This window comes from Phoca vitulina, unplaced genomic scaffold, assembly GCF_004348235.1.
Source record: "Phoca vitulina isolate PV1807 unplaced genomic scaffold, GSC_HSeal_1.0 scaffold20, whole genome shotgun sequence".
Lineage (NCBI taxonomy): Eukaryota > Metazoa > Chordata > Mammalia > Carnivora > Phocidae > Phoca > Phoca vitulina.
The window spans coordinates 41,932,190-41,956,912 of record NW_022589723.1 but is presented as its reverse complement, the minus strand read 5'-3'; the positions used below and the strand labels follow the sequence as shown (position 1 = coordinate 41,956,912).

Here is a 24,723-nt window from a genome sequence, read left to right as displayed (position 1 = left end):
GGGTAAAAACCCAGAAGTGGAATTACTAGATCATATGATACTTCTCTTTTTAGATTTTTGAGAAACCTCCGTACTGTTTTCTATAGGAGCTATGCCAATTTACGTTCCCACCAAAGGCGCATGAGGGTTCCCTTTCTCTATATCCTGGCCAACACTTGTTGTTTCTTGTCTTTTTGATACTAGTCATTCCGACCAGTGTGAGTGGATATATCACTGTGGTTTAGATTTGCATTTTCCTGATAATTAGTGTTGAGCATCTTTTCACAGTGTATTGGCCATCTGTAGGTCTTCTTTGGAAAAATGTCTCTTCAGGTTCTCCACCAATTTTTAAATTGGATTATTAGTTATTTTGATGTTGCATGAGTTCTTTATATATTTTGGATATTAACCCCTTACTTGATGTATCATTTGTGAATATCTTTTCCCATACAGTAGGTTGCCTTTTTGTTTGCTGATGGTTTCCTTTGCTGTGCAAAAGCTTTTTAGTTTGATGTAGCCCCAATTGTTTATTTTTGCTTTTGCTTTCTTTGCCTGGGGGCATATCCAGGAAAATATTGCTAAGTATGATTTATGTGAGTTTACTGCCTGTGTTTTCTTCTAGGAGTTTTATGGTTTCAGGTCTTACAATTAGGTCTTTAATCTGTTTTGAGTTTATTTTTGTGTATGATGTAAGAAAATGGTCCAGTTTCATTCTTTGGCATATAGCTAGCTATCCAGTTTTGCCAACACTGTTTATTGAAGAAATGGTCTTTCTTCCCCATTGTGTATTCTTGTCTTGTCATAGATTGACCATGTATGTATGGGTTTATTTCTGGGCTCTCTATTCTCTTCCACTGAAGTGTGTGTCTCTTTTTGTGCCGGTACCATACTGTTTTCATTACTATAGCTTTGTAGCATAGTTTGAAACCTGGAATTGTGATACTTCCAGCTTTGTTGTTCTTTCTTAAGATTGCTTTGGCTATTCAGAGTCTTTTGTGGTTCCATACAAATCTTAAGATTTTTTTGTTCTCGTTCTGTGTAAAACACTGTTGGTATTTTGATGGGGATTGCACTGAATCCACAGATTGTTTTTGGATAATATGGGCATTTATATTCTTCCAATTCATGAGCATAGTGTACCTTGCAATTTATTTGTGTCACCTTCTATTTCTTTCATCAGTGTCTTAGAGTTTTTAGAGTACAGGTCTTTCACCTCCTTATTTTATTCTTTTTGATGCAATTGTAAATGTGGTTATTCTCTTAATTTCTTTTTCTGCTATTTCATTACTAGTGTATGGAAACACAACAGTTTTTTTTTATATCTTGCGTCTTGCAGAAAGCTTTTAGCTTTGATGAGGTTCAATTTATAGATGTTTATCCTTTTGTGGATTATGCTTTTGGTGTCAAATTTAAGAACTCCCTGCTTTGTCCTAGATCCTGAAGATTTTTTCCTGTTTTGTGTTCTCTCAAAGTTTTATAGTTTTACATTTTACAGGTAATTCTGCGAATCATTTTGAGTTAACTTTTGTAAAAGATATGAGATTTAGGTCAGAGAGTTTTGCCTAATGGTCCAATTACTCTAGCAGTATTTGTTGAAAAGGCTCCAATGTCTTTCAAAATATCTCCTGGTCAGTGACTCCCAGGTTTTGTATCTTATGTTTTTATATGTCTTTTCTGCTCCCAGTATCTACCTGCCTTTTTTTTTTTTAATTTTTTTATTGAGATGTTAATCTCCATACATTACATGATTAGTTTTTGATGTAGTCTTCCATGATTCATTGTTTCTGCATAACACCCAGTGCTCCATGCAGAACGTGCCCTCTTTAGTACCCCTCACCAGGCTAACCCATCCTCCCACCCCCCTCCCCTCTAGAACCCTCAGTTTGTTTTTCAGAGTCCATCGTCTCTCATGGTTCGTCTCCCCTTCCGATTTCCCCCCCTTCATTCTTCCCCTTCTGCTATCTTCTTCTTCTTTTTTTTTCTTAACATATATTGCATTATTTGTTTCAGAGGTACAGATCTGTGATTCAACAGTCTTGCACAATTCACAGCGCTCACCATAGCACTTACCCTCCCCAGTGTCTATCACCCAGCCACCCCATCCCTCCCACCCACCCCACACCACACTCTAGCAACCCTCAGTTTCTTTCCTGAGATTAAGAATTCTTCATATCAGTGAGGTCATATGATACATGTCTTTCTCTGATTGACTTATTTCACTCAGCATAACACCCTCCAGTTCCATCCACGTCGTTGCAAATGGCAAGATCTCATTCCTTTTGATGGCTGCATAATATTCCATTGTATAAATATACCACATCTTCTTTATCCATTCATCTGTCGATGGACATCTTGGCTCTTTCCACAGTTTGGCTATTGTGGACATTACTGCTATAAACATCGGGGTGCACGTACCCCTTTGGATCCCTACATTTGTATCTTTGGGGTAAATACCCAGTAGTGCAATTGCTGGGTCATATGATAGCTCTATTTTCAACTTTTTGAGGAACCTCCATACTGTTTTCCAGAGTGGTTGCACCAGCTTGCATTCCCACCAACAGTGTAGGAGGGTTCCCCTTTCTCCGCATCCCCGCCAACATCTGTCGTTTCCTGACTTGTTAATTTTAGCCATTCTGACTGGTGTGAGGTGGTATCTTATTGAGGTTTTGATTTGGATTTCCCTGATGCCGAGCAATGTTGAGTACTTTTTCATGTGTCTGTTGGCCATTTGGATGTCTTCTTTGGAAAAATGTCTGTTCATGTCTTCTGCCCATTTCTTGATTGGATTCTTTGTTCTTTGGGTGTTCAGTTTGATAAATTCTTTATAGATTTTGGATACTAGCCCTTTATCTGATATGTCATTTGCAAATATCTTTTCCCATTCTCTCGGTTGTCTTTTGGTTTTGTTGACTGTTTCTTTTGCTGTGAAAAACCTTTTTATTTTGATGAAGTCCCAATAATTCATTTTTGCCCTTGCTTCCCTTGCCTTTGGCAATGTTTCTAGGAAGAAGTTGCTGTGGCTGAGGTTGAAGAGGTTGCTGCGTGTGTTCTCCTTTAGGATGTTGATGGACTCTTGTCTCACATTTAGGTCTTTCAACCATTTTGAGTCTATTTTTGTGTGTGGTGTAAGGAAGTGGTCCAGTTTCATTCTTCTGCATGTGGCTGTCCAATTTTCCCAACACCATTTGTTGAAGAGACTGTCTTTTTTCCATTGGACATTTTTTCCTGCTTTGTCAAAGATTGGTTGACCATAGAGTTGTGGGTCCATTTCTGGGCTCTCTATTCTGTTCCTTTGATCTATGTGTCTGTTTTTGTGACAATACCATACTGTCTTGATGATGACAGCTTTGTAATACAGCTTGAAGTCTGGCATTGTGATGCCACCAGCTTTGCTTTTCTTTTTCAACATTCCTCTGGCTATTCGGGGTCTTTTCTGGTTCCATACAAATTTTAGGATTATTTGTTGCGTTTCTTTGAAAAAAGTGGATGGTATTTTGATGGGGATGGCATTGAATGTGTAGATTGCTCTAGATAGAATTGACATTTTCACAATATTTGTTCTTCCGATCCATGAGCATGGAACGTTTTTCCATTTCTTTGTGTCTTCCTCAATTTCTTTTATGAGTATTTTATAGTTTCTGAGTACAGATCCTTTCCCTCTGGTTAGATTTATGCCTAGGTATCTTATGGTTTTGGGTGCAATTGTAAATGGGATCGAATCCTTAATTTCTCTTTCTTCTGTCTTGTTGTGGGTGTATAGGAATGCCACTGATTTCTGTGCATTGATTTTATATCCTGCCACTTTACTGAATTCCTTTATGAGTTCTAGCAGTTTTGGGGTGGAGTCTTTTCGGTTTTCCACAGAGTATCATATCATCTGCAAAGAGTGAGAGTTTGACTTCTTCTTTGCCGATTTGGATGCCTTTTATTTCTTTTGTTGTCTGATTGCTGTGGCTAGGACTTCTAGTACTGTGTTGAATAGCGGTGGTGATCGTGGACATCCCTACTGCGTTCCTGACCTTAGGGGGAAAGCTCTCAGTTTTTCCCCATTGAGAATGATATTCTCTGTAGGTTTTTCATAGATGGCTTTTATGATACTGAGGTATGTACCCTCTATTCCTATACTCTGAAGAGTTTTGATCAAGAAAGGATGCTGTAATTTGTCAAATGGTTTTTCTGCATCTATTGAGAGGATCCTATGATTCTTGTTCTTTCTTTTGTTAATGTATTGTATCATGTTGATTGATTTGCGGATGTTGAACCAGCCTTGCAGCCCAGGGATAAATCCTACTTGGTCATGGTGACTAATCCTTTTAATGTACTGTTGGATCCTATTGGCTAGTATTTTGGTGAGAATTTTTGCATCCATGTTCATCAAGAATATTGGTCTGTAATTCTCCTTTTGGATGGGGTCTTTGTCTGGTTTTGGGATCAAGGTAATGGTGGCCTCATAAAATGAGTTTGGAACTTTTCCTTCCATTTCTATTTTTTGGAACAGTTTCAGAAGAATAGGTATTAATTCTTCTTTAAATGTTTGGTAGAATTCCCCTGGGAAGCCATCTGGCCCTGGGCTCTTGTTTGTTGGAAGATTTTTGATGACTGCTTCAATTTCCTTAGTGGTTATAGGTCTGTTCAGGTTTTCTGTTTCTTCCTGGTTCAGTTTTGGTAGTTGAGACATCTCTAGGAATGCATCCATTTCTTCCAGGTTATCTAATTTGCTAGCATAGAGTTGCTCATAATATGTTCTTATAGTTGTTTGTATTTCTTTGGTGTTGGTTGTGATCTCTCCTCTTTCATTCATGATATTGTTGATTTGGGCCATTTCTCTTTTCTTTTTGATAAGTCTGGCCAGGGGTTTATCAATCTTGTTAATTCTTTCAAAGAACCAGCTCCTAGTTTCGTTGATTTGTTCTACTGTTCTTTTAGTTTCTATTTCATTGATTTCTGCTCTGATCTTGATTATTTCTCTTCTCCTGCTGGGTTTAGGCTTTATTTGCTGTTCTTTCTCCAGCTCCTTTAGGTGTAGGGTTAGGTTGTGTATGTGAGACCTTTCTTGTTTCTTGAGAAAGGCTTGTATTGCTATATACTTTCCTCTTAGGACTGCCTTTGCTGCATCCCAAAGATTTTGAACAGTTGTGTTTTCATTTTCATTGGTTTCCATGAATTTTTTAAATTCTTCTTTAATTTCCTGGTTGACCCATTCATTCTTTAGTAGGATGCTCTTTAGCCTCCATGTATTTGAGTTCTCTCCGACTTTCCTCTTGTGATTGAGTTCTAGTTTCAAAGCATTGTGGTCTGAAAATAGGCAGGGAATGATCCCAGTCTTTTGGTACCGGTTGAGACTGATTTATGACCTAGGATGTGATCGATTCTGGAGAATGTTCCATGGGCACTAGAGAAGAATGTGTATTCCGTTGCTTTGGGATGGAATGTTCTGAATATGTCTGTGAGGTCCATTTGGTCCTGTGTGTCATTTAAAGTCTTTATTTCCTTCTTATTCTTTTGCTTAGATGATCTGTCCATTTCAGTGAGGGGGGTGTTAAAGTCCCCCACTATTATTGTATTGTTGTCAATATGTTTCTTTGCTTTTGTTATTAATTGCCTTATATAATTCGCTGCTCCCATGTTAGGGGCATAGATGTTTACAATTGTTAGATCTTCTTGTTGGATAGAACCTTTAAGTAGGATATAGTGTCCTTGCTCATCTCTTATTACAGTCTTTGGTTTAAATCTAATTTGTCTGACATAAGGATTGCCACCCTAGCTTTCTTTTGGTGTCCATTAGCATGGAAAATGGTTTTCCACCTCCTCACTTTCAATCTGGGGGTATCTTTGGGTCTAAAATGAGTCTCTTGCAGACAGCATATCGATGGGTCTTGTTTTTTAATCTAATCTGATAGCTTATGTCTTTTGATTGGGGCATTTAGCCCATTTACATTCAGGGTAACTGTTGAAAGATAGGAATTTAGTGCCATTGTATTGCCTGTAAGGTGACTGTTACTGTATATTGTCTGTGTTCCTTTCTGGTCTGTGTTACTTTTAGGCTCTCTCTTTGCTTAGAGGACCCCTTTCAATATTTCTTGTAGGGCTGGTTTTGTGTTTGCAAATTCCTTTAGTTTTTGTTTTCCTGGAAGCTTTTTATCTCTCCTTCTATTTTTTTTTTTTTTATATATATATTTTTTTAAGATTTTATTCATTTATTTGAGACAGAGCAACGAGAGAGAGAGAGCACATGAGAGGGGGGAGGGTCAGAGGGAGAAGCAGACTCCCTGCCAAGCAGGTAGCCCGATGCGGGACTCGATCCAGGGACTCCAGGATCATGACCTAAGCCGAAGGCAGTCGCTTAACCAACTGAGCCACCCAGGCGCCCTCTCCTTCTATTTTCAATGACAGCCTAGCTGGATATAGTATTCTTGGCTGCATATTTTTCTCATTTAGTGCTCTGAATATATCATGGAAGTCCTTTCTGGCCTGCCAGGTCTCTGTGGATAGGTCTGTTGCCAATCTAATGTTTCTACCATTGTAGGTTACAGATCTCTTCTCCCGAGCTGCTTTCAGGATTTTCTCTTTGTCTCTGAGACTCGTAAGTTTTACTATTAGATGTCGGGGTGTTGACCAGTTTATTGATTTTGAGAGGGGTTCTCTGTGCTTCCTGGATTTTGATGCCTGTTTCCTTCCCCAAATTCGGGAAGTTCTCTGTTATAATTTGCTCCAATATACCTTCTGCCCCTCTCTCTCTTTTCTTCTTCTTCTGGGATCCCAATTATTCTAATATTGTTTTGTCTTATGGTATCGCTTATCTCTCGAATTCTGCCCTCGTGATCTAGTAGTTGTTTAGCTCTCTTTTCCTCAGCTTCTTTATTTTCCATCATTTGGTCTTCTATCTCACTGATTCTGTCTTCTGCCTCATTTATCCTAGCAGTTAGGGCCCCCATTTTTGATTGCATCTCATTAATAGCCTTTTTGATTTCGACTTGGTTAGATTTTTGTTCTTTTATTTTTCCAGAAAGCGTTTCTCTAATAACTTCCATGGTTTTTTCAAGCCGAGCTAGTATCTTTAAAATCATGATTCTGAACTCTAGGTCCGACAGTGTACCAATGTCTGTATTGAGTAGGTCCCTGGCAGTCGGTCCTGCCTCTTGTTCTTTTTGTTGAGGTGATTTTTTTCCATCTTGTCATTTTGTCCAGAGGAGAATAGATGAATGAGAGAACAAAATGCTAACAGGTAACATCGTCCCCAGAAAATATACTCTAAACAAATCAGAAAGACTTGAAGCCGGGGGAAAAGAAAGGGAAAGAAAGAAAAAAGAAAAAGATAAAAAGAAAAACAAAAACAGAACAAAACAAAAAAAAACAGAATATGATCAAATATGATCAGGCTGGTGCATAGATCAGTGCCACACACTAGATTTTGGGTGTATTTTGGTCTTAGAAGAAAGTGCCTCCCAAGCTTTTAAAGAAAGAAAAACTTACATATGTACAAAAATAAGGGTTGATACGATGAAGGGATGGAATATGACTGTAAAGATGAAAATTACAAAAAATTTTATAAAAGGAATTGATAAATCGTTTGAAAAAATAAAGAAGAGGTTTAAAAAAAAAAAAGAAAAAATAAGGGGAAAATGTGATCAGGCAGGAGAGTAGAACAAAACCATACACTAGAGATTTAGGGTATATTTTGATCTGTTAGAAGAAACTATCTCAAAATTTTAAAGAGAGAACAAGTTATATATATATGCCAAAAATAAGGGTAACTACTATGAAGGGATAGAATATGACTCTAAAAATGAAGAATAAAAATGGTTTTTAAAAACGGATTGTTAAGATGTTGGTTGAAAAAGGGAAAAAGAAAAATTAAAAAAAAAAAAAGATCGTAAAAAAAAAAAATTAACTTTGAAAGACTAAAGAATCATGGTAAAAAAGCTATGGATTCTATGTGCAGTATTCCCCTAGCTCTGGAGTTCTGCCGTTCTCATTGATCAGTAAATGTGGTGTTGGCTGGCTGTTCTGGCTGATCTTCTGTGGGCGGGGCCTGTTGCCGTGGTTCCCAAAGGTCTTTGCCAGAAGCGGAATTGCCCCGCCTTTGCCGGTCCGGGCTAAGTAATCTGCTCGGGTTTGCTCTCGGAAACTTTTGTTCCCTGCAAGCTTTCTGTACAGCTTTGGAGGCCGAGAGTGAAAATGGCGGCCTACCAGTCTCCGCCCCGGAGGAGCCGAGAACTCGGGGTCCCGCTCCTCAGCGAGCCCCCAGAGAAAAGCCTTCAGTCACTCCCGTCTCCCTGGTCTCCGGCCGCACTCCGTGCTCACCCGGCCTGTGACCGAGCGTTTCTATCTCTGGCACCCGACCCTGTGTGGAGTCTCCAAACCCAGCAGATCCCTGCGGTGCGCTCCCGCACTGCTCCTCCCGGGGAAAGAAGGTGAGTCTCCCCGGATCTGCCGCTTGTTGGGTCCCTGCTGGAGGAGCAGTGGCCCGACTGTGCTGCGGATCACGGTTTATGTCAACCCCGAGCTGAGAGCCCGCGCCTCGGCTCCGTCTCTGCAGCCGTCTTCCCTGCTCCGATACCTGGGAGCTCTGCCGCACTCAGGCACCCCCGGTCTTTCTGTGACCCCGAGGGTCCTGAGACCACACTGTCCCACGAGGGTTCCACCCTCCGCTTAGCCACTGGAGTGACATCCCTCAGTGGAGCCGACTTCTGAAAGTCCCGATTTTGTGCTCCGCGGCTCTGTCACTTGCCAGAAGCGGCCGATGGAGGCCCCCTCCCCCGCCGTCTATCCTCCTGAATATCGCCTCGGATTCACTTCTCCGCACGTCCTACCTTCCAGAAAGTGGTCGCTTTTCTGTTCAGAGAGTTGTTGCTATTCTTTTCTTCGATCTCCTCTTGAGTTCATAGGTGTTCAGAATGGTTTGATCCCTATCCAGCTGAATTCCTGAGACCAGACGAAATCCAGGTCTCCTACTCCTCCGCCATCTTGCTCTGCCCCTCCTCTACCTGCCTTCTTGACATGTCTACTTGAATGTAGGCATCTCCAGCTCTATAGCATGAAAACTTGAAATCCTTTTCTTTCTAGTCTCCTTTCCCGGTGTTCCCCGTCTCAGTTATTGAACATAGGAGTTTTCCTTTATACCCTCTTTCCCACATCTGGTCCTCTAATTCTCCTTCTCTGAGAGTTCCCAGATCCAGTTACTTGTCTCCATTTCTGTTGCAGCTATCATCAGTTCTCATGTGGACCATTTCAGAGGATTTCTGACCAGACTCCTGCTTGTGTTCTTTCCCTCTTGTAAGCTTTTAAAGTGATCTTTTATAAATGTGTGTTTGGTTATGTTGCTCTCCTGCTAAACTCTTTCATGTCTTTCCATTGCTCTTACAGGTTGGTGCTCTTACCATATTCTTCAAGCTGTGTGTGATGTTGCCCTTGGCTTCCTCTCTAATCCTCTTGTACCACACTTCTCCTGTCAAAGCTGGTGCCCCACTGAATGTCTTTCAGCCCCCAGTACCCAGCAAACTCTTTTTTTCCTCATAAGCTTTCTTTAACAGACATTCCTCTGCCTGGGAGTTTACTCCCACCCACACTTTTTACTCCGACAAATCTCAACTTGTGCATTACTCGTACAGATGCTATTTCTGACCACCACATTTTTAAAAGGCCCCCCCCCCCCCCGGTTATTCCTTCTCCTAGAAGTCTGGGTCCCCCTTCCCTACTTTGTATTATTTGTTTGACATCTGTAATCTTAACTAGATGGTAAACATCATGAAGCACAGGGACCTGTCAATTTTCTTCAGTGTATACTTTGCCTGGCTCAGTGTGTAGTATATATATGTGCAGTGAATATTTGTGAGTCAATGAACGAGAGGGAATTACAGTAAATTAGCAAGAAATAGACAATTTAGGGTAATCTGCAATTCCCAGGCTTGTTTTATTTTTTTTATAATTTTTTTTTTGATTTAATTATTTGAGAGAGAGCCAGTGCACAAGTGGGGGGAGGAGCAGAGGGATAAGCAGACTCACTGCTCAGTCCCAGGACCCTGAGATCATGACTTGAGCCAAAGTCAGACGCTTAACTAAGCCACCCAGGCACCCCCCACCAAGGCTTGGTATTTTTATGAGCTATTTTAATGAGCCATCAGTACTTGTCTATCTTTCTTGCTTAGTCCAGATCAGAGTGTAGTAACTTGAGAATCATAAAGATTATTTCTTTTTTAGCTCATTAGTACATTTTGAGCGGCTATTTGTAGGCAACTGAAAATGCTTTATTGGTTGATGTAATATGAATTATTATTTGTGCCCCATTCATCCATGAAGAGAATATTTCTACTTCTAGATGACCATGGATTGTTTCTGTCTGTATTAAGGGAACATGTCCTTAATAGTCTGGTTTTAAGTGCCAGCATTTTCTCTTTATTTCTATCTAAAAGTTCTGCTCTTACAGTCTATAGTTTATTTCCTTACCTCAAGAAAGGGGAGGGTCTTGACTGTTTTACGTGGCCTGTGTAAGCATCCCCCCCCCTTTTTTTTTAATATGATTATTGTCAACAATTTGGCTATAATATAAAACTTTTACATTTTCCACCTCTTTTTTAGGATCACTTACTCATGTTGTATAAACACTTTAGTACTGATAAATGGTTTCTCTTGCTCCCTCATCTGTGCAATTTAAGTGATCATTCTAGCTTGTGGATGGGGAGGTTAGCTAGCAAACATTATTGCCAGAATTTCCTAGTATAACGAAAATTATGAATTCCCTGAAGAGGCTAAGCTTTAGGATAGTGTTTTGCTATACAACTTTGGCAACTGAAATTATTTTTTTTGTTTTTTGGGTGTTTTTTTGTTTTGTTTTGTTTTTTTTGGTTTTGGTTTTGTTTTTCTTAAAGATGTTATTTTTAAGTAATTTCTACACCCACTGGGCTCAAACTCATAGCCCCAGGATCAAGAGTTGTACACTTCACCGACTGAGCCAGCCAGGTACCTCACAACTGAAGTTTTTTTTGTTTGTTTTTTAAGCAGGAGGGGAAGAATGAAGGAGGGGAAATCGGAGGGGGAGACGAACCATGAGAGACTATGGACTCTGAAAAACAAACTGAGGGTTCTAGAGGGGAGAGTGGTGGGGGAATGGGTTAGCCTGGTGATGGGTATTAAAGAGGGCATGTTCTGCATGGAGCACTGGGTACTATACACAAACAATGAATCATGGAACACTACATCAAAAACTAATGATGTAATGTATGGTGATTAACACAACATAATTAAAAAAATATATATTACTATGCCGGCGTATGTGGCATATTATCTTTAAATGATCTTTGGATTTTTTTTTTTCCTACTATCCTTGAATTGTCTCAATATTTAGCAGGAACTGGGACGCCTGGGTGGCTCAGTCGGTTAAGCGGCTGCCTTCGGCCCAGATCATGATCCCAGGGTCCTGGGATCGAGTCCCACATTGGGCTCCTTGCTCAGCAGGGAGCCTGCTTCTCCCTCTCTCTCCCTCTGCTTGTGCTCTCTCTGTCAAATAAATAAAAATCTTTAAAAAAAAAAATATTTAGCAGGAACTATTTGTTTGGATGCAAAGAGCAATAAGGGTTTGGAACATACATTGATAAAATGAATATAACTCAATATGGAAGTAGAATCAACCACTCCTTTTGGGTGTACATGTTGCTAATAGTGTGTGTTAAGGAAAGGTTTGCCTACCTCACTTTTTATGTAGGTACTAGAACTGTTTCTTTAGTTTAGACATCCAACAAACATTTGTGTAGTTATGGCCTTTTAGAAAATGTACTTTCTTTTGGCCCGTGAGTACAAAAACTTGCCTCCTTCACCTGAAAGACACTCCACCCCCAGAATGAAGAGTGGAGTGCTAAAAAGAAAGGTGGCAGTTAGATAATTGGAAACTCGGGCTGGTCTACATAACTCCTTTTCTTAAGATCAGTCCCTGAGCCCCTGTCTGTATTTAGCATTTCTGAAGTATAAGGATCAAGAATAGTGTTAACTCATTAACAGATTACTAGAGTTTGAGCAGTTTGTGGAGAAACCACAATCCAAATGAAAACATGGATCTTCTAATTATGTTAAATCAACAAGTGCTCATTTAAAGTCACTATATACAAGATACTTTTTGAGTCCAGTGGGAGATTCAAATGATTGGAGATAGATTTCTGTGTTTTAGAGACCTAGGAGAATATACAAAGAAGCTTAAAATTTCCTGATTCTCCACCCAGATTTAGTGTTTTGAAGTGTTTTTCTTTCCCTCCTATAAACATTAACTGTGGAAGTTCCCAGAGTTTGGTGCAGTCCACTATGGGAGACACTGACTTAAATTCTCCAGGATGTGGAGAATTATTGAATAATTTCCATTATTGAATAATTTCACTATAACTAATGATAATGGTCTACAGTAGAAGTTTTTAGATTCCTTACTTTTCTGTGATTTGGTTTAGTCAACACAAGGATGCGTTTGGCTAGCCAGAATGCAAAATCTACAGACTAGAATGGTCTTGGCAAGTTTTATTGGAGGAAAAGATGGCATTTGGAAGAGTAGGGAGCCAAAGGAATGTCAGGCAAGGGAAAAGGCATGGGCAAAGTCACAGAGGACAAAAAAGTTTGTAATGGACTCGGTGTTCGCTTAGATCTAATCAGACTTGTGGTCTTAGCTTATGTATTTTCAAGATTTATCAGTCTGTGTTCTATAATTATCATTCCCTTGATGTTATTTTAAGGCATGATATTTCATATATTTTGAAGTTTAACATTAAAGGAGAAATGAAATTATTTTGTTTGAGAAAGGGTTAAAAGGTTGAATAATCTTGATCTAAATAAGGGTTTCCTAAGAGAGATCTGGAAAATTCCCAAAAGTCTGATTCAGAGAACAGTTCTCAGGATTAGAAAGAGAAATTGAGGAGTCCTGGAGAGAGGCTCTATGGTCATAACCATTTGATCCTCACAAAAGTATGGATAAAAGCAGTTTAACCATCAAATACCATGTCCTGTTCATTATTATAAACAGGGTCAAGGTGGTGCCATTGGCCAACATGATGGCAGAGAGATTTTCAGATGAATATAACATTCCCATTCTGTGGAATAGTTAGGGCTAAGGTCCTAGTTTCTGATATCCTTAGAGTGTTCAAGTATTCTGTTTCTAAGAACCATTATTTTAAATAAAATTAAGACTATAATAAAGTGATGACATTAGAATTTTTTAACTACCCTTTTAGTCCTAGAACCCTAACCACTGTTCTCATTTTTGCGTGTTATCGTCTAACCTTTACTTGTATGCATACTTCTTAGTGGTGGTCCTTTAGACTTTAAGAAGGAACATTGAGATCTAGAGAATTAAATAGGATTCCTTTTCTCTTTTTAAGGTATGTGTTGGGCGGTGGAGCACTATGTATGGAACTTCTCACAAAACAGGTGACTATTTTCTTATAGTACTCATTTTTCAATCTCAGTGGAGTGTTTTGATGATGTAAGTTAGATTCTGAGTGGAAAAGCTCTGATGTAATACCACCTACTTAAAAAAATTGTTTTGAACACCTGCTTTTTATAATGAAAGTCTACTTAGGGCAAACCAATGAAATGACATTGTACTTGGTGCTTAATCTATGCAAGGAGAGGTGTTCTAAGAGCGATGTTTCTATAAGGTTATAATTTGCTTATGTTTGATACTTAGAACATAGGGGTTTTTTTTGTTTTTTGTTTTACAAGATTTTAGAAACAGTCCAACTTTACTTTTTTCTCTTGTATACAGACTTCTTAACATTGTCTTGCTGTTGTCAAGTTGTTATGTGCCATTTTATTAAGTTTTCCAAAGTGGAAATCAAGAGTACCACTGTGTTTTACAGAAGTGTTTTCTTCCTGTAGGGCTGGAGCAGTGCCTACTCAATAGAGTCAGTTATCATGCAAATCAATGCCACATTAGTCAAAGGCAAAGCCAGAGTGCAGTTTGGAGCAAATAAGGTACTTTTATTAAGAAGATCACATAAATGATAGTATGTATTTTCTGTTCCCTTATGAGGCTTCTTCTTATTCTTTTAGTCTTTGTTATTCTTACTATAGGTAAGCATGTTTATAATTTTAAATCTACTACTGGTATGTACATACTAATAAGTTAAAAATTATATGTATTTTGAAGTTTCCTGAAATTGAGATCATGTTATTATAGTTAATTCCCAGTGAGCATTTATATGCGAGGCTCTGATCCAAACTTTTCACTTGTAGGTACTATTTCAATCTTTTTACTGACCTAAGAGTAGATATTCTTATCGTCCTCATTTTGCAGATGAAGTTAGATAACTTGTGTAAGGTGACAGTGGGCAGAATGTGGATTGGAACCAGACAGTCTGGTGTTAGTCTCTGCTCTTACCCACGGAGTTCTGCTCTTTATTCATGATGTCAGAAACCTCTTTCCGTGTCTGATTGTAGTTATCTGTAAACAGTTAAATGGACCAAGGATAATACTCTAAAGTTAGTATATTTTACAAAAATATTTGTTGATGGAAATTATCCTGACCTAACATATTAAAAAATTTGGATGTTCCTAAAGGCCTGTGTGAATTTTGTGCTAAATGCCTATCCAAATAGTATGAAATTTAAATGTGTATTTATAACTGTATTGCACATTAAAGCATGAGTCCACTAGAATCTTAATTCACAGAGGAAGCAAAAAATTGAAAAAGTTATTATGAAAATCATTTATTTGGGATAGTACTGTAGAATAACTGTTTTACTTGAGTTCTTTTAACAGCTATTTCTTTACACTGAAACAGAACATTTTTTATATAAAGTCTAATGAATTGCTTAACTACATTAACTAGCATTTCTTAACAGTGTGTATATTTTAGGTGTATTAAACGTGTCAGTAGAGTGATTATGTAGTAAGACATCAAATTTTATTTTTTTGTAATGATAAAATTTATGCTCACTGTATGGTTTCTAACAGAAAAAAATACAAAAAACTGAAGTCATCTGTAATTTTGACTATCTAGAAATACTATTGACATTTGGTATAATTCTCGTCTTTTAATAAAACTCCTTCCTGACATTTATTTATATGTAGAACTTGATGTTAAATTTCATCATGTTTTTAAGAAAAATTAGCACGCTTTTCTTGTTAAAGAAAATGTAAAAGGCTTAGAACAGTGATTGTTTTGAGTAAGTGAACATTTTACTGATAATTCACTGTGTGAAGTTACCTGTTCTGGGTGTCTGTATCTATCTAAAATACAATTGGTCTGGATATTTTAAGTCTCTTCTAGCTTTAAAATTCTGTAATATCAATGCTGTGTTCAGTGCCACAGTTCCCTTGGAATTACTCAATGTCAGTAGAATTGCTTTCAACTTTTACATGTCCATGATTTGTAGGTTTCTTAGCAAGTAAATAATAGAACCATTTTATATAGAATGTTAAATCAGGCAGCTGAGCACATTTGCATATTAAAGTATGTCTTAGGTGAATTTTTTGAATGCATTGTTATGATAAAACTTCACTCTTCAATTTTTTTTCTTATTAATAAATATCATTAAGAATATGGAAACTTGGGGTGCCTGGGTGGCTCAGTCGTTAAGCGTCTGCCTTCGGCTCAGGTCATGATCCCAGGATCCTGGGATCGAGTCCCACATCGGGCTCCCTGCTCAGCGGGAAGCCTGCTTCTCCCTCTCCCACTCCCCTGCTTGTGTTCCTGCTCTCGCGTTCTCTCTGTCAAATAAATAAAATCTTAAAAAAAAAAACAAAAAACAATAATTCCTAAAAAAAAAAAAAAAGAATATGGAAACTTTATATGATGTAATAGGAGTTTTACCTTAAAGGATTTTAAACTCTACAGGAAATAGTCTGAATGTTAACTTTAAAAATACTGTCAAATAACATGTTAAATGGTGTTTAAAAATATGCTACCGTGTGTGTGTGTGTGAGAGAGAGAGAGAGAGACAAGGATCTATTATATGGATTTTTTTTAAGCATCTGTAAAGATATTCAAGAAAGTATTAACAACTATTTCTGATAAAGGGGTATTGAAATATTGACGGGGCGGGTTAGAGATGGGAGGGAGACTTTGAATCATTTGTGCTCTTTGAACTTCTTTTTGACATGTAACTACTACTTCAAAAATATCTTAAATATTTTTAAAGATATATCAGCTATTGGTTCAAAAGAAATGAATGAGTTTGTCTCTTGAAAATATTACTAAAATGATATACATAAGTCCTGGAAAACAAAAAAATTGCCTCTCAGTACGCATGAAATTTGGAGAAAGGGTCAAATTGATATTGCTAAGGATCTGCAGCTCTGTGCAGGCCAGAGTCAGTGTACAGTCTTGCCATTAGCTTGCTCCCCTCGGCTCAGCCAGCAGGAGCTGAGAGCAAGCCATGAGGCAGAAGGATGTTGGCCAGGCTGGTTTTCTGGTCGGTTAACATGGGCTATAGGCTATAACATTAACTCTAGGCTCTAGCGGTGAGAAAGCCTTCTAAAGTAGAGTTCTGCTATCATGACTTAGCAAGAATTCGGGGTTTGGATAGGCAAGGTAGTGCCCTTGAAAATGTTCATTCACCACGTGGAGTGGAGTGCATGATAGTTGAGGTAAATAGTGAAATCCTAGAACACACAACTCTTGGAGCAACTCCCAAACTATTTCTGCCGTCAGGAAAGACACCTATCCTTCCATGTTGCCCAGTTATTTACCTACAGAATTCTCTGGTGAGTGATCCCATTCAGATGAGAGATCTGGTTTTTAGTTTTTTATTCCAGGGAGAGGGGGAGGTGCAACCTGTACTAAGTCTTTTATTTATAAATGAGCAAGTTTGGCAAGCCAAATGTGAGAACCTTGTATAATCCTGAGATTCTCCAAGGAGGCTAAAATGCTCTCAAGTTAGTTGTATCCACAGTTCTCATCAGAAGCAGACACAGATACTCTTCAGAGGAAAGCTTTTCTGATTTAGACCTACAGGATTCTTAAAGGTTAAGATCAAGCAAATACGAATTCACTGAAGGATCACAAGCACACAAGTAAGCCAGCATACATGAGAATTGGCAGAAACAATAAATGAGATATTCCCAAAGACTTTACGTTTTGGAATTATCAGACACACAGAATAAAGACTTCAGATATTAGAGTTATGAGAAAATGAATAGTTATTTGAAAAACATTAAATGTAAAGAAAAAGAAAAAAGGAATCCTAAAATTGATCAAGCAGTGAGACCATCAGGAATAATCAGACAAATCTGAAAAAGAATGAAATAGAATTTATAGAAATGAAAAATATAATTGAAATGAGAAACAATAGCTGGGTTAGGTATCAGAAGGGAGAATTAATTGATTAGAAGAAGTAAATCAGGAGGAGGAGCAAGATGGCAGAGGAGTAGGAGACCTAAATTTCGTCTGGTCCCAGGAATTCAGCTAGATAGAGGTATCAAACCATTCTGAACACCTACAAACTCAACAGGAAATCGAAGAAAAGAATAGCAGCAACTCTGAACAGAAAAGCAACCACTTTCTGGAAGTGTATATTTTTCTGGGGTCATTGTTACCCTTTTAGCATTTTGTTCTCTCATTCATCTATTCTCCTCTGGACAAAATGACAAGACAGAAAAACTCGCCTCAAAAAAAAGAACAAGAGGCTGTACGACTGCCAGGGACCTAATCAATACAGACATTAGTAAGATACCGGAACTAGAGTTCAGAATGATGATTATAAAGATACTAGCTGGGCTAGAAGAAGTAAATCAGAATGTTGTACAGAAAGGAACATGGCAATAGACCTTATGGTAGAAGTTGAGAGGTGGTGATCAGATTGAGGTCTAAAATGTCTTATTGGAACTCCAGGAGGAGATAAAAAAATTATGTTTAAAAAACAAGAGAAATGGAAACCAGAAAGTAAGGTGGTAAAAGCAAGTCACGAGTATAAACGGACTGAGTTTACCAGTTAGATTGAATTAATAAAGCAAAATCTAACAGTTTTTAAGAAGTATGTTTATATTGTGAGGCTAGAGGGGTGCCTGGGTGGCTCAGTCGGTTGGGTTTCTGCCCTCGGCTCAGGTCATGATCCCAGGGTCCTGGGGTTCGAGCCCCGTATCAGGCTCCCTGCTCAGTGAAGAGTCTGCTTCTCCTTCTCCTTCTGCCCCTCCCCCTGCTTGTGTTCTCTCTCTCACACGCATGCTTTCTCTCTCTCTCAAATAAAATCTTTTTAAAAAAATTGTGAGGCTAGAAAAAGATTGAAAAGTTTTTTTGTTTTTTAAGGAGAGAGGATGATAAAGATAATGCCAGTATACACTTAAAAGAAAAAAAAAGATATAGCCATATTAGTATCAAAGTAGAATTTTCAAGCAGGAAGCATTAGTGACTACTTAATGATAAAAGTCTCAACCAGGAGGATATAGTAATTATTTGCTTATTAAAATAGCATCAAAATACAGATTAAAACCTGATAAATAAAACTAATATAGTAATAATCGTGTGTTGACTATACTTAAAAACTGGTGAAACCACAGGAGAAATTGACCAAGTCACCATCATAATGAGAGATTTTAATGTACCTTGTTCATGATAAGTTAAATGTGTGAAAAATGTAGAAGATTTGAATAACAAATTAAGCTTGGTCACATGGACAATAGTAGAATACTGTGCCCAGTAGTTAGGTACTACATCTTTCCAAGCATTTATGGAATATGGGGAAAAAATCATAAATTAATATTTAAAAACAACCCATAGAATTTGAATACAATGCAGTTAAGGTTAGAAGTCAGTAATGAAAAAATTAATAAAAATCCACGTGAATTTGGTAATTAAACATAATTCTAAATCATGGTTAAAAAATCATATGAAATTTTAAAAATAATTAGAAATGAACCATAATGGCAATACTAAAATTTTCTTTCTGTCCCTGTTTCCTTCTCTCTCCTCTTTCTCCCTCTGTCATCTCTCTCTCTTTGTCTGGAACATTCATGAAACTAATCCTGGTCAATGAAGAAAAGGACAGATGTCATTCTCTGATCCTAATTAAATTAAAAACTATAATAATAAAATCAGAAAACAAATGTTCCTTTTGTGGAATTATGAAACTCAAACGAAGTCCTTAACCAGGCTTTGAAATGAAAACTGCAGAATAGCTAGAGAACAGCAATAATGAAATCACTGCATACTAGAAATTAAATGAGAGCTCAGAGGGAATACTCCTTGCTTTAAAATCCATTAAAAAAAAAAAGAAAGAAAGAATAAAAATGAACCAAGCCTCTAACTCCGTGTTAGAAAGGACAATCAAGTAAGCTGAAAGAAAGTGGAAGGAAAGGGTTAATAAGGTCAAGGAAGTAGAAAACGGAAAGGGCTAACTCCCTGTTACAGGAAGGCCTCTGCAGTGACATTCTCTTTAAACTAGAATTGAAGATCATGCTGTTGACAACAGAGAATGGGGAAGGCTAATGTTCTTATTTTTCTGTTCTTATCTTGTAGTTGGGCAGTAGGGTTAGGAAGTGACTGCTTCTTGATCATTTGCAAGTTTCAGTGTATGTGTATTTTGTCATATATAATCTCTTTCTCTTGTATTTTTGTCCTTTGAACATATAGACCGACTAAAAAACACTACTTTTCATTAACTTGGAGATAACACTACGGCATGTTTTATGTTTGTTTTTCAGATGCATTATGGGAGGGTTTTACTATTTTTAAAGAGCTCTTAGAAATTGAAAAAGGCTATACTCTAGAAAAAGTTATAAAACATCCATTTGCAGAAATAGAAATAAATGGCTTGTGAACATTTGGAGACAGCCTCACTCAGTAATAGAAATGCAAATCAAACCCACACTATGTTCATCTTCCACCTCTGATACTGTCACAGGTCGCAAAGGTTGGTAAGATTACTCTGGTGAAGCCGTGTGGAGGCATTCTCACACGTGGCAGGCAGGCAAGCCCATTTATACAGTCTTGTAGAGAGCTGTCTTAGCAACACCTCAAGATTACAAAGGCATATATGTCTTTTGGCCCAGCAGTTCCACTCAAGGACTTTTTAACCAGTGCTTTGGAAATATTTGTGCAGGGTTGCTCACTGTAAAATTGTAACAACAAAATACTGAAAACAACCTAAATGTCCACCCATTGGGGATTAATAAAAGTAGTTGACTCTCCGTGCAATGGAATATTTCATGATTTAAAAAAAAACAAAGATTAAGCTTTTTGCACACTGATGGGGAACAAGGTCCAAGATACATTAAGTGAGAAAAGGGGTAGAACAGTGTCTGTAGCATGCTTCCTACCATTTGTTGGGAGGAAAAGCAGGGGATGGTGGCTAAGAACAATAAGCTATACATGACTTTTCTTATATAATCTTAAGAGGATACAAGAAACTAATAGTAGGTAACTTGAGTAAGAAAAGGAGGATGGATGAGAGGAGGAACTGGATGATTGGAAGACAGGAAGGAGAATTTTCACTTAGAATGTTTTATACATTTTCAATTCTTGTGCTGTGTAAATTTATTATTAAATTCTATGACATAATGGGTGTGTGCCACTATGAAGAATGCTCATGATATATTGTAGGTTAAGATGTTGCTCAGTTGTACTGACAGAGACAAAATTAATCCTAAATTTGGTCCTTTAAAAGAGGATCTAAAGTGACTACCAAAAGAGGACTCCTTTAGTAATGCCTTGGTGCCACTTATGATATTTTTTAGATTTTTAACTCAAGATGGCATTGATATGCTTATGTTACCTTATCTAAAGGTCATATTTTGTAATTTTTTTGGTGCAGTGTTTTTTTGTTTTTTTGTGGGGGATTTTTGGTTTTGGGTTTTTTGGGGGGGTTTTTTTTCAATGGAAGTTATGAGAAAGAGAGTTTGAGTTTCATTCATGTCCGAATAGCATTCTTTACCTAGATTCATCAGTGGAGAGGGGCACTAGAACTATAAAGCTTTATACTTGTCCAGTAGCAAGAGGATTTATAAAAATGAACTGTGAAGCTTAAATAGATTTTTATTGTAGTACAACTTTGGTTTTGTTACTCTAAAGTGGTAGAGAATAATGGAATTGAGAAATGAAGGTTTTAAGTGAAAATTATTTTTGAAATGGAAATATAATTCAGTTTCCTGTGTTCTTTTAAGCATAGTGGTGATGCATCCATAAATTATTTGTAATGATTTTCATCTACTTATAATTTTTATTTAAAATGTATAATTCTCTTTCAGAATCAATATAATCTAGCAAGAGCCCAACAATCCTATAATTCCATTGTACAGATACATGAGAAAAATGGTACGTTTAATTCAATAAGTATTTATTACCATTTATAGAAGTTTTATATAAGGTACTTTTGATAACTTATCCTGTTTATTTTTGTTTTTGCTTTAATTTTTTAAAAGTACTGTTACCACAGTGAAAAAGTTTAACTTGAGGATGCACACACTGTGCTTCATTCAAAAATCTTTGTATCCTAAATACTTGGCCTGAGAACCTGAGTCAGAGTCAAGATTTTTTAATACATTAATGAATGAATCATTTTACTCACTTGAAATGTACGGTATTAGGATAGGAGCTGAGTTAAAGGCCATTGTACAGGTGGAGTTCTTGTTGATACTGAGTAAGTGTAATCAGGATCCTGAACCAGCTGTTTCTGAAACATCTTCAGACTACTTAATGCTTTTTGACAGTTAAACACATTTATCTATTCAAGTAAAAATAGTTCTAATTTCAGTATATATACACTTAAGAGTATTTGAGTTGTAAGTTTGAAAAACTTAAACTATCTTTCATAAACTTTATTCTACTTTAAATTTTGCTTGTATTCACAATGAATGGTTTCAGTTGTCTCTAACAGTGAGGTGGATTTGGAATTAGAAGACTGATTTTTCAAGTGCCATTTGTGTTACTCACTAGCTCTGTGTCTCTGAGCAAGTCCCATTACCTCTCAGCCTCTGTTTCCTCATCTCTAAAAAGGCGAATCTGTCTTGCCAAACTTGTGAGGAAAAAGAATAGTATATACGCGTGGCACTTTGTAACTAAGTGCTGATAACAAGATATTCATTATAGCCATGGTAGTGAAACTGATGCTTTTTTGCGCAGAGTAAATAAATAGGAAGTAGTTTTCTTTAAGGAGACTATTTACAGTAAAGTGTTCTTTACTAGAAATGTAGTAGCTTGTGACTTAATATTTGTGCTTTATGCTCACTTTTATTTTAATCACAAACCAAACTGTTCGCTTTTTCAGTGACTATTTCTGAAAGAATAATATTTGAAACGGTTCAAGCCTCTGAAGAAGGAAATGATAAAACCTGAGGGCAAGGCTGGGTTTTCATAGTAATAATTCACAGCACACTAAATTAGTAGATCCACAGGTACCTGTATACTACTTCATAACCATGTGGATGCTCCATATATCTTGGTATATTCACACTGTTCCCAATAGCCATTTCATGCTAAGCAGTACTTCGTTTCATTAGCCTTTCTATAGAGAGCTTAGATTTTTGTCGTCTGGGAAACAATCACATTTTTTCTTTTTAATTTTTGTTGGAGCAAACATTGTAGTCAGCATTCAAAAATGTTTATGGAAATGTATTTTAGAAAGTGTGGGTGTGTATCAGTTTAGCTTTGGAGAAAGAGCAGTAGATTCAGAATAAGTAAATGGGTTCTAGGTTGGTTTTTGCTGCTAACTCTGATCCCAGGCACAGTTGCCGCACTCGCTGAGGTGCTTCCATTCCTCACTGGTGAAATGGTATCATTACACCACTGATAGTCCAGGTTCTTCTTATTTTAAAATGCCAACATTTTGTTTGGGGGATAGTTATTTACAGTGAGGTTTACTTTTATGCAATTGAAATGGAAGGTAAAACCTGGCTTGTAGGCTGTTGTTCCATGCTATTATCTTTAGCTAGAAGTTCGATTAGTATAGAGATCTTATGTTGAAGACTCAAGTGCAATTTATTCATAGAAAATAACTTTATGTTGTGCACATATCAAAATGCTGTATTACCAACCCAAGTTTAAGTTTAATTTTTACAACAGGTTTAAACAAGAAAATATGAGTAGAGAAAGTAGCTAACCTTAAGTGAAATGCCATTTCTTCTAGCTGACTTAAGGTATTTTAACTTTTTTTCCATTGTGTTTCAGGCTGGTACACCCCTCCAAAGGAAGATGGCTAAATATGTTGACTGCCGTATGTTTGGACCAATGTTGCTTTAAAGAAAATCTTTCCAACATGCAGACACAAGCTTTGAGTGCCCCTATAACAGCAGTACCGAAGACGTTAGCTAATAGATATTTTAGTGGATAATCTGTCAATTGACATCCAGTATGAGTTACAGCCTTTTCATTTTGCTCATTTTACATATCTTGGACTGAGCAGTGGGGCCTTTACTGTATTTTTTGTGATAAATACACATACTGGCCACTCATGATCTCTTTTTCTTGAAAAATCTGTCAAGCAGACAAGTCAGCATCAGGTTACAGAAGTTGCGACTCTGGTAACTTTCCCATATTGAGCTCATGTGTTATGAAGACTTGCAATATACTGTTCCATTTAGAACCAATAAAAGTTTAATTGATGTTTAATATTGGTTTAGAAAATTTAAGGTCTTCTAAATCACAGTAGCTTTTTCAAGTTAAAACCATTTTTTGATATTGCCAAAATAATGACAGGAAGCCTACTCATTAAATTGTTAAACTTTTTTATGGCTAGGTGAAGATATGAATTGTTTCCCGAAGATATGCTCTTAATTGAGTTGTATTGTACTTTTTAGGCAAAGCAAAGCAAGGCTGTGCAAATTAAGTAGTAATTTCCACTGGGGCATCAGAGTCTTGCTGGGCTGAATCTGCTTCTTGTTGGTTCAGTATTTCATATGAAGAACTGCAGTATAGAGCTTGAAGTTATTTAAAATACTAAATCATTTTTATTTTACGTTTCCATTTTATTAACGGGATGTTGCAATCATTTTTAAACTAATAAACTTGTAAAGTGATTGGCACAAAGACCGAATCCTTGAGCAAAAGCTGCACAGTAAAGTACAAAAAGATACCTAATTTGGAGACTCTTAAAATTTTTGCTATAGTCGAACAATGGCTTTTGCATTGAAAGACTAATAGGAACTCTACATATGTTCATTCTTTTATAAAACCTGACGCAAATCAGTGTACCTCCATTTTATTGCCTTACCTGAATCAGTCCTGTTTGGTTGGTGATAGATTTTTTTTATCTACCCAAGTTTGATTTAAAAGTAAATTCTAGTTATTAAGCACTTTTAAAATGAAATCCAGAAGCACATTTTCTGCACAAACAAGTTACAGAATTCAAAAGTGTTTCCTATGCATTTGCTCTAAGTTTCAATTTTTAACTTTGTAAACCACATCAGAGGAACTTGGCACTTCTGCATTATTGTGTGTTTAATTTCTTTTTGTTCTATTTTGGTTAAGAGGACAGTAGAAAAAGATTTTCTGGCATTTTTGTTTACTTGGTTACATTTGTATAAAGTTCTGATTGCCAGTTGCTGAGATAATAAGTGACCAGGCAGAATTCTTTAAAGCATTAAAGTTCCTTAAACCTAAGGCTAAATCTTGAATACATTATTGAATTCTTTAATATCCTGATGGCTAGCAGATTGACAGCTGCACATTTGGCATGCTTTGTTTTTTGGGGGGTTTTATTTTTCATTGCAGATTTATTTGGCAATGTACAGTAAATTTTGTAAACTTGCATCAAGTTTATGAATAAAGAACCATTTAAAAAATAACTTTGTTACTTTTCCCTCATAAGAGATAATAGAGCTTACAAACACCTGAAGGC

The 24,723-nt window shown here is 37.1% G+C and overlaps 1 protein-coding gene across 3 annotated transcripts in view; it reads left to right on the top strand.

Annotated features, from left to right (window-relative positions):
- Nucleotides 1-23,908, top strand: part of UBE2Q2 (ubiquitin conjugating enzyme E2 Q2) — a 73,090-nt gene extending 49,182 nt beyond the window's left edge. For all 3 annotated transcript variants that reach the window (XR_004301007.1, XM_032417145.1, XM_032417144.1), the window contains 4 exons: nucleotides 13,332-13,380; nucleotides 13,831-13,926; nucleotides 21,137-21,203; nucleotides 23,055-23,908. Coding sequence is in view for 2 of the 3 variants with exons in the window: in XM_032417145.1 (XP_032273036.1) it covers nucleotides 13,332-13,380; nucleotides 13,831-13,926; nucleotides 21,137-21,203; nucleotides 23,055-23,086 (244 nt within the window). In the remaining variant the exon portion in view is untranslated. The remainder of the gene's footprint in view (nucleotides 1-13,331; nucleotides 13,381-13,830; nucleotides 13,927-21,136; nucleotides 21,204-23,054) is intronic.
- Nucleotides 23,909-24,723: the final 815 nt, after the last annotated feature.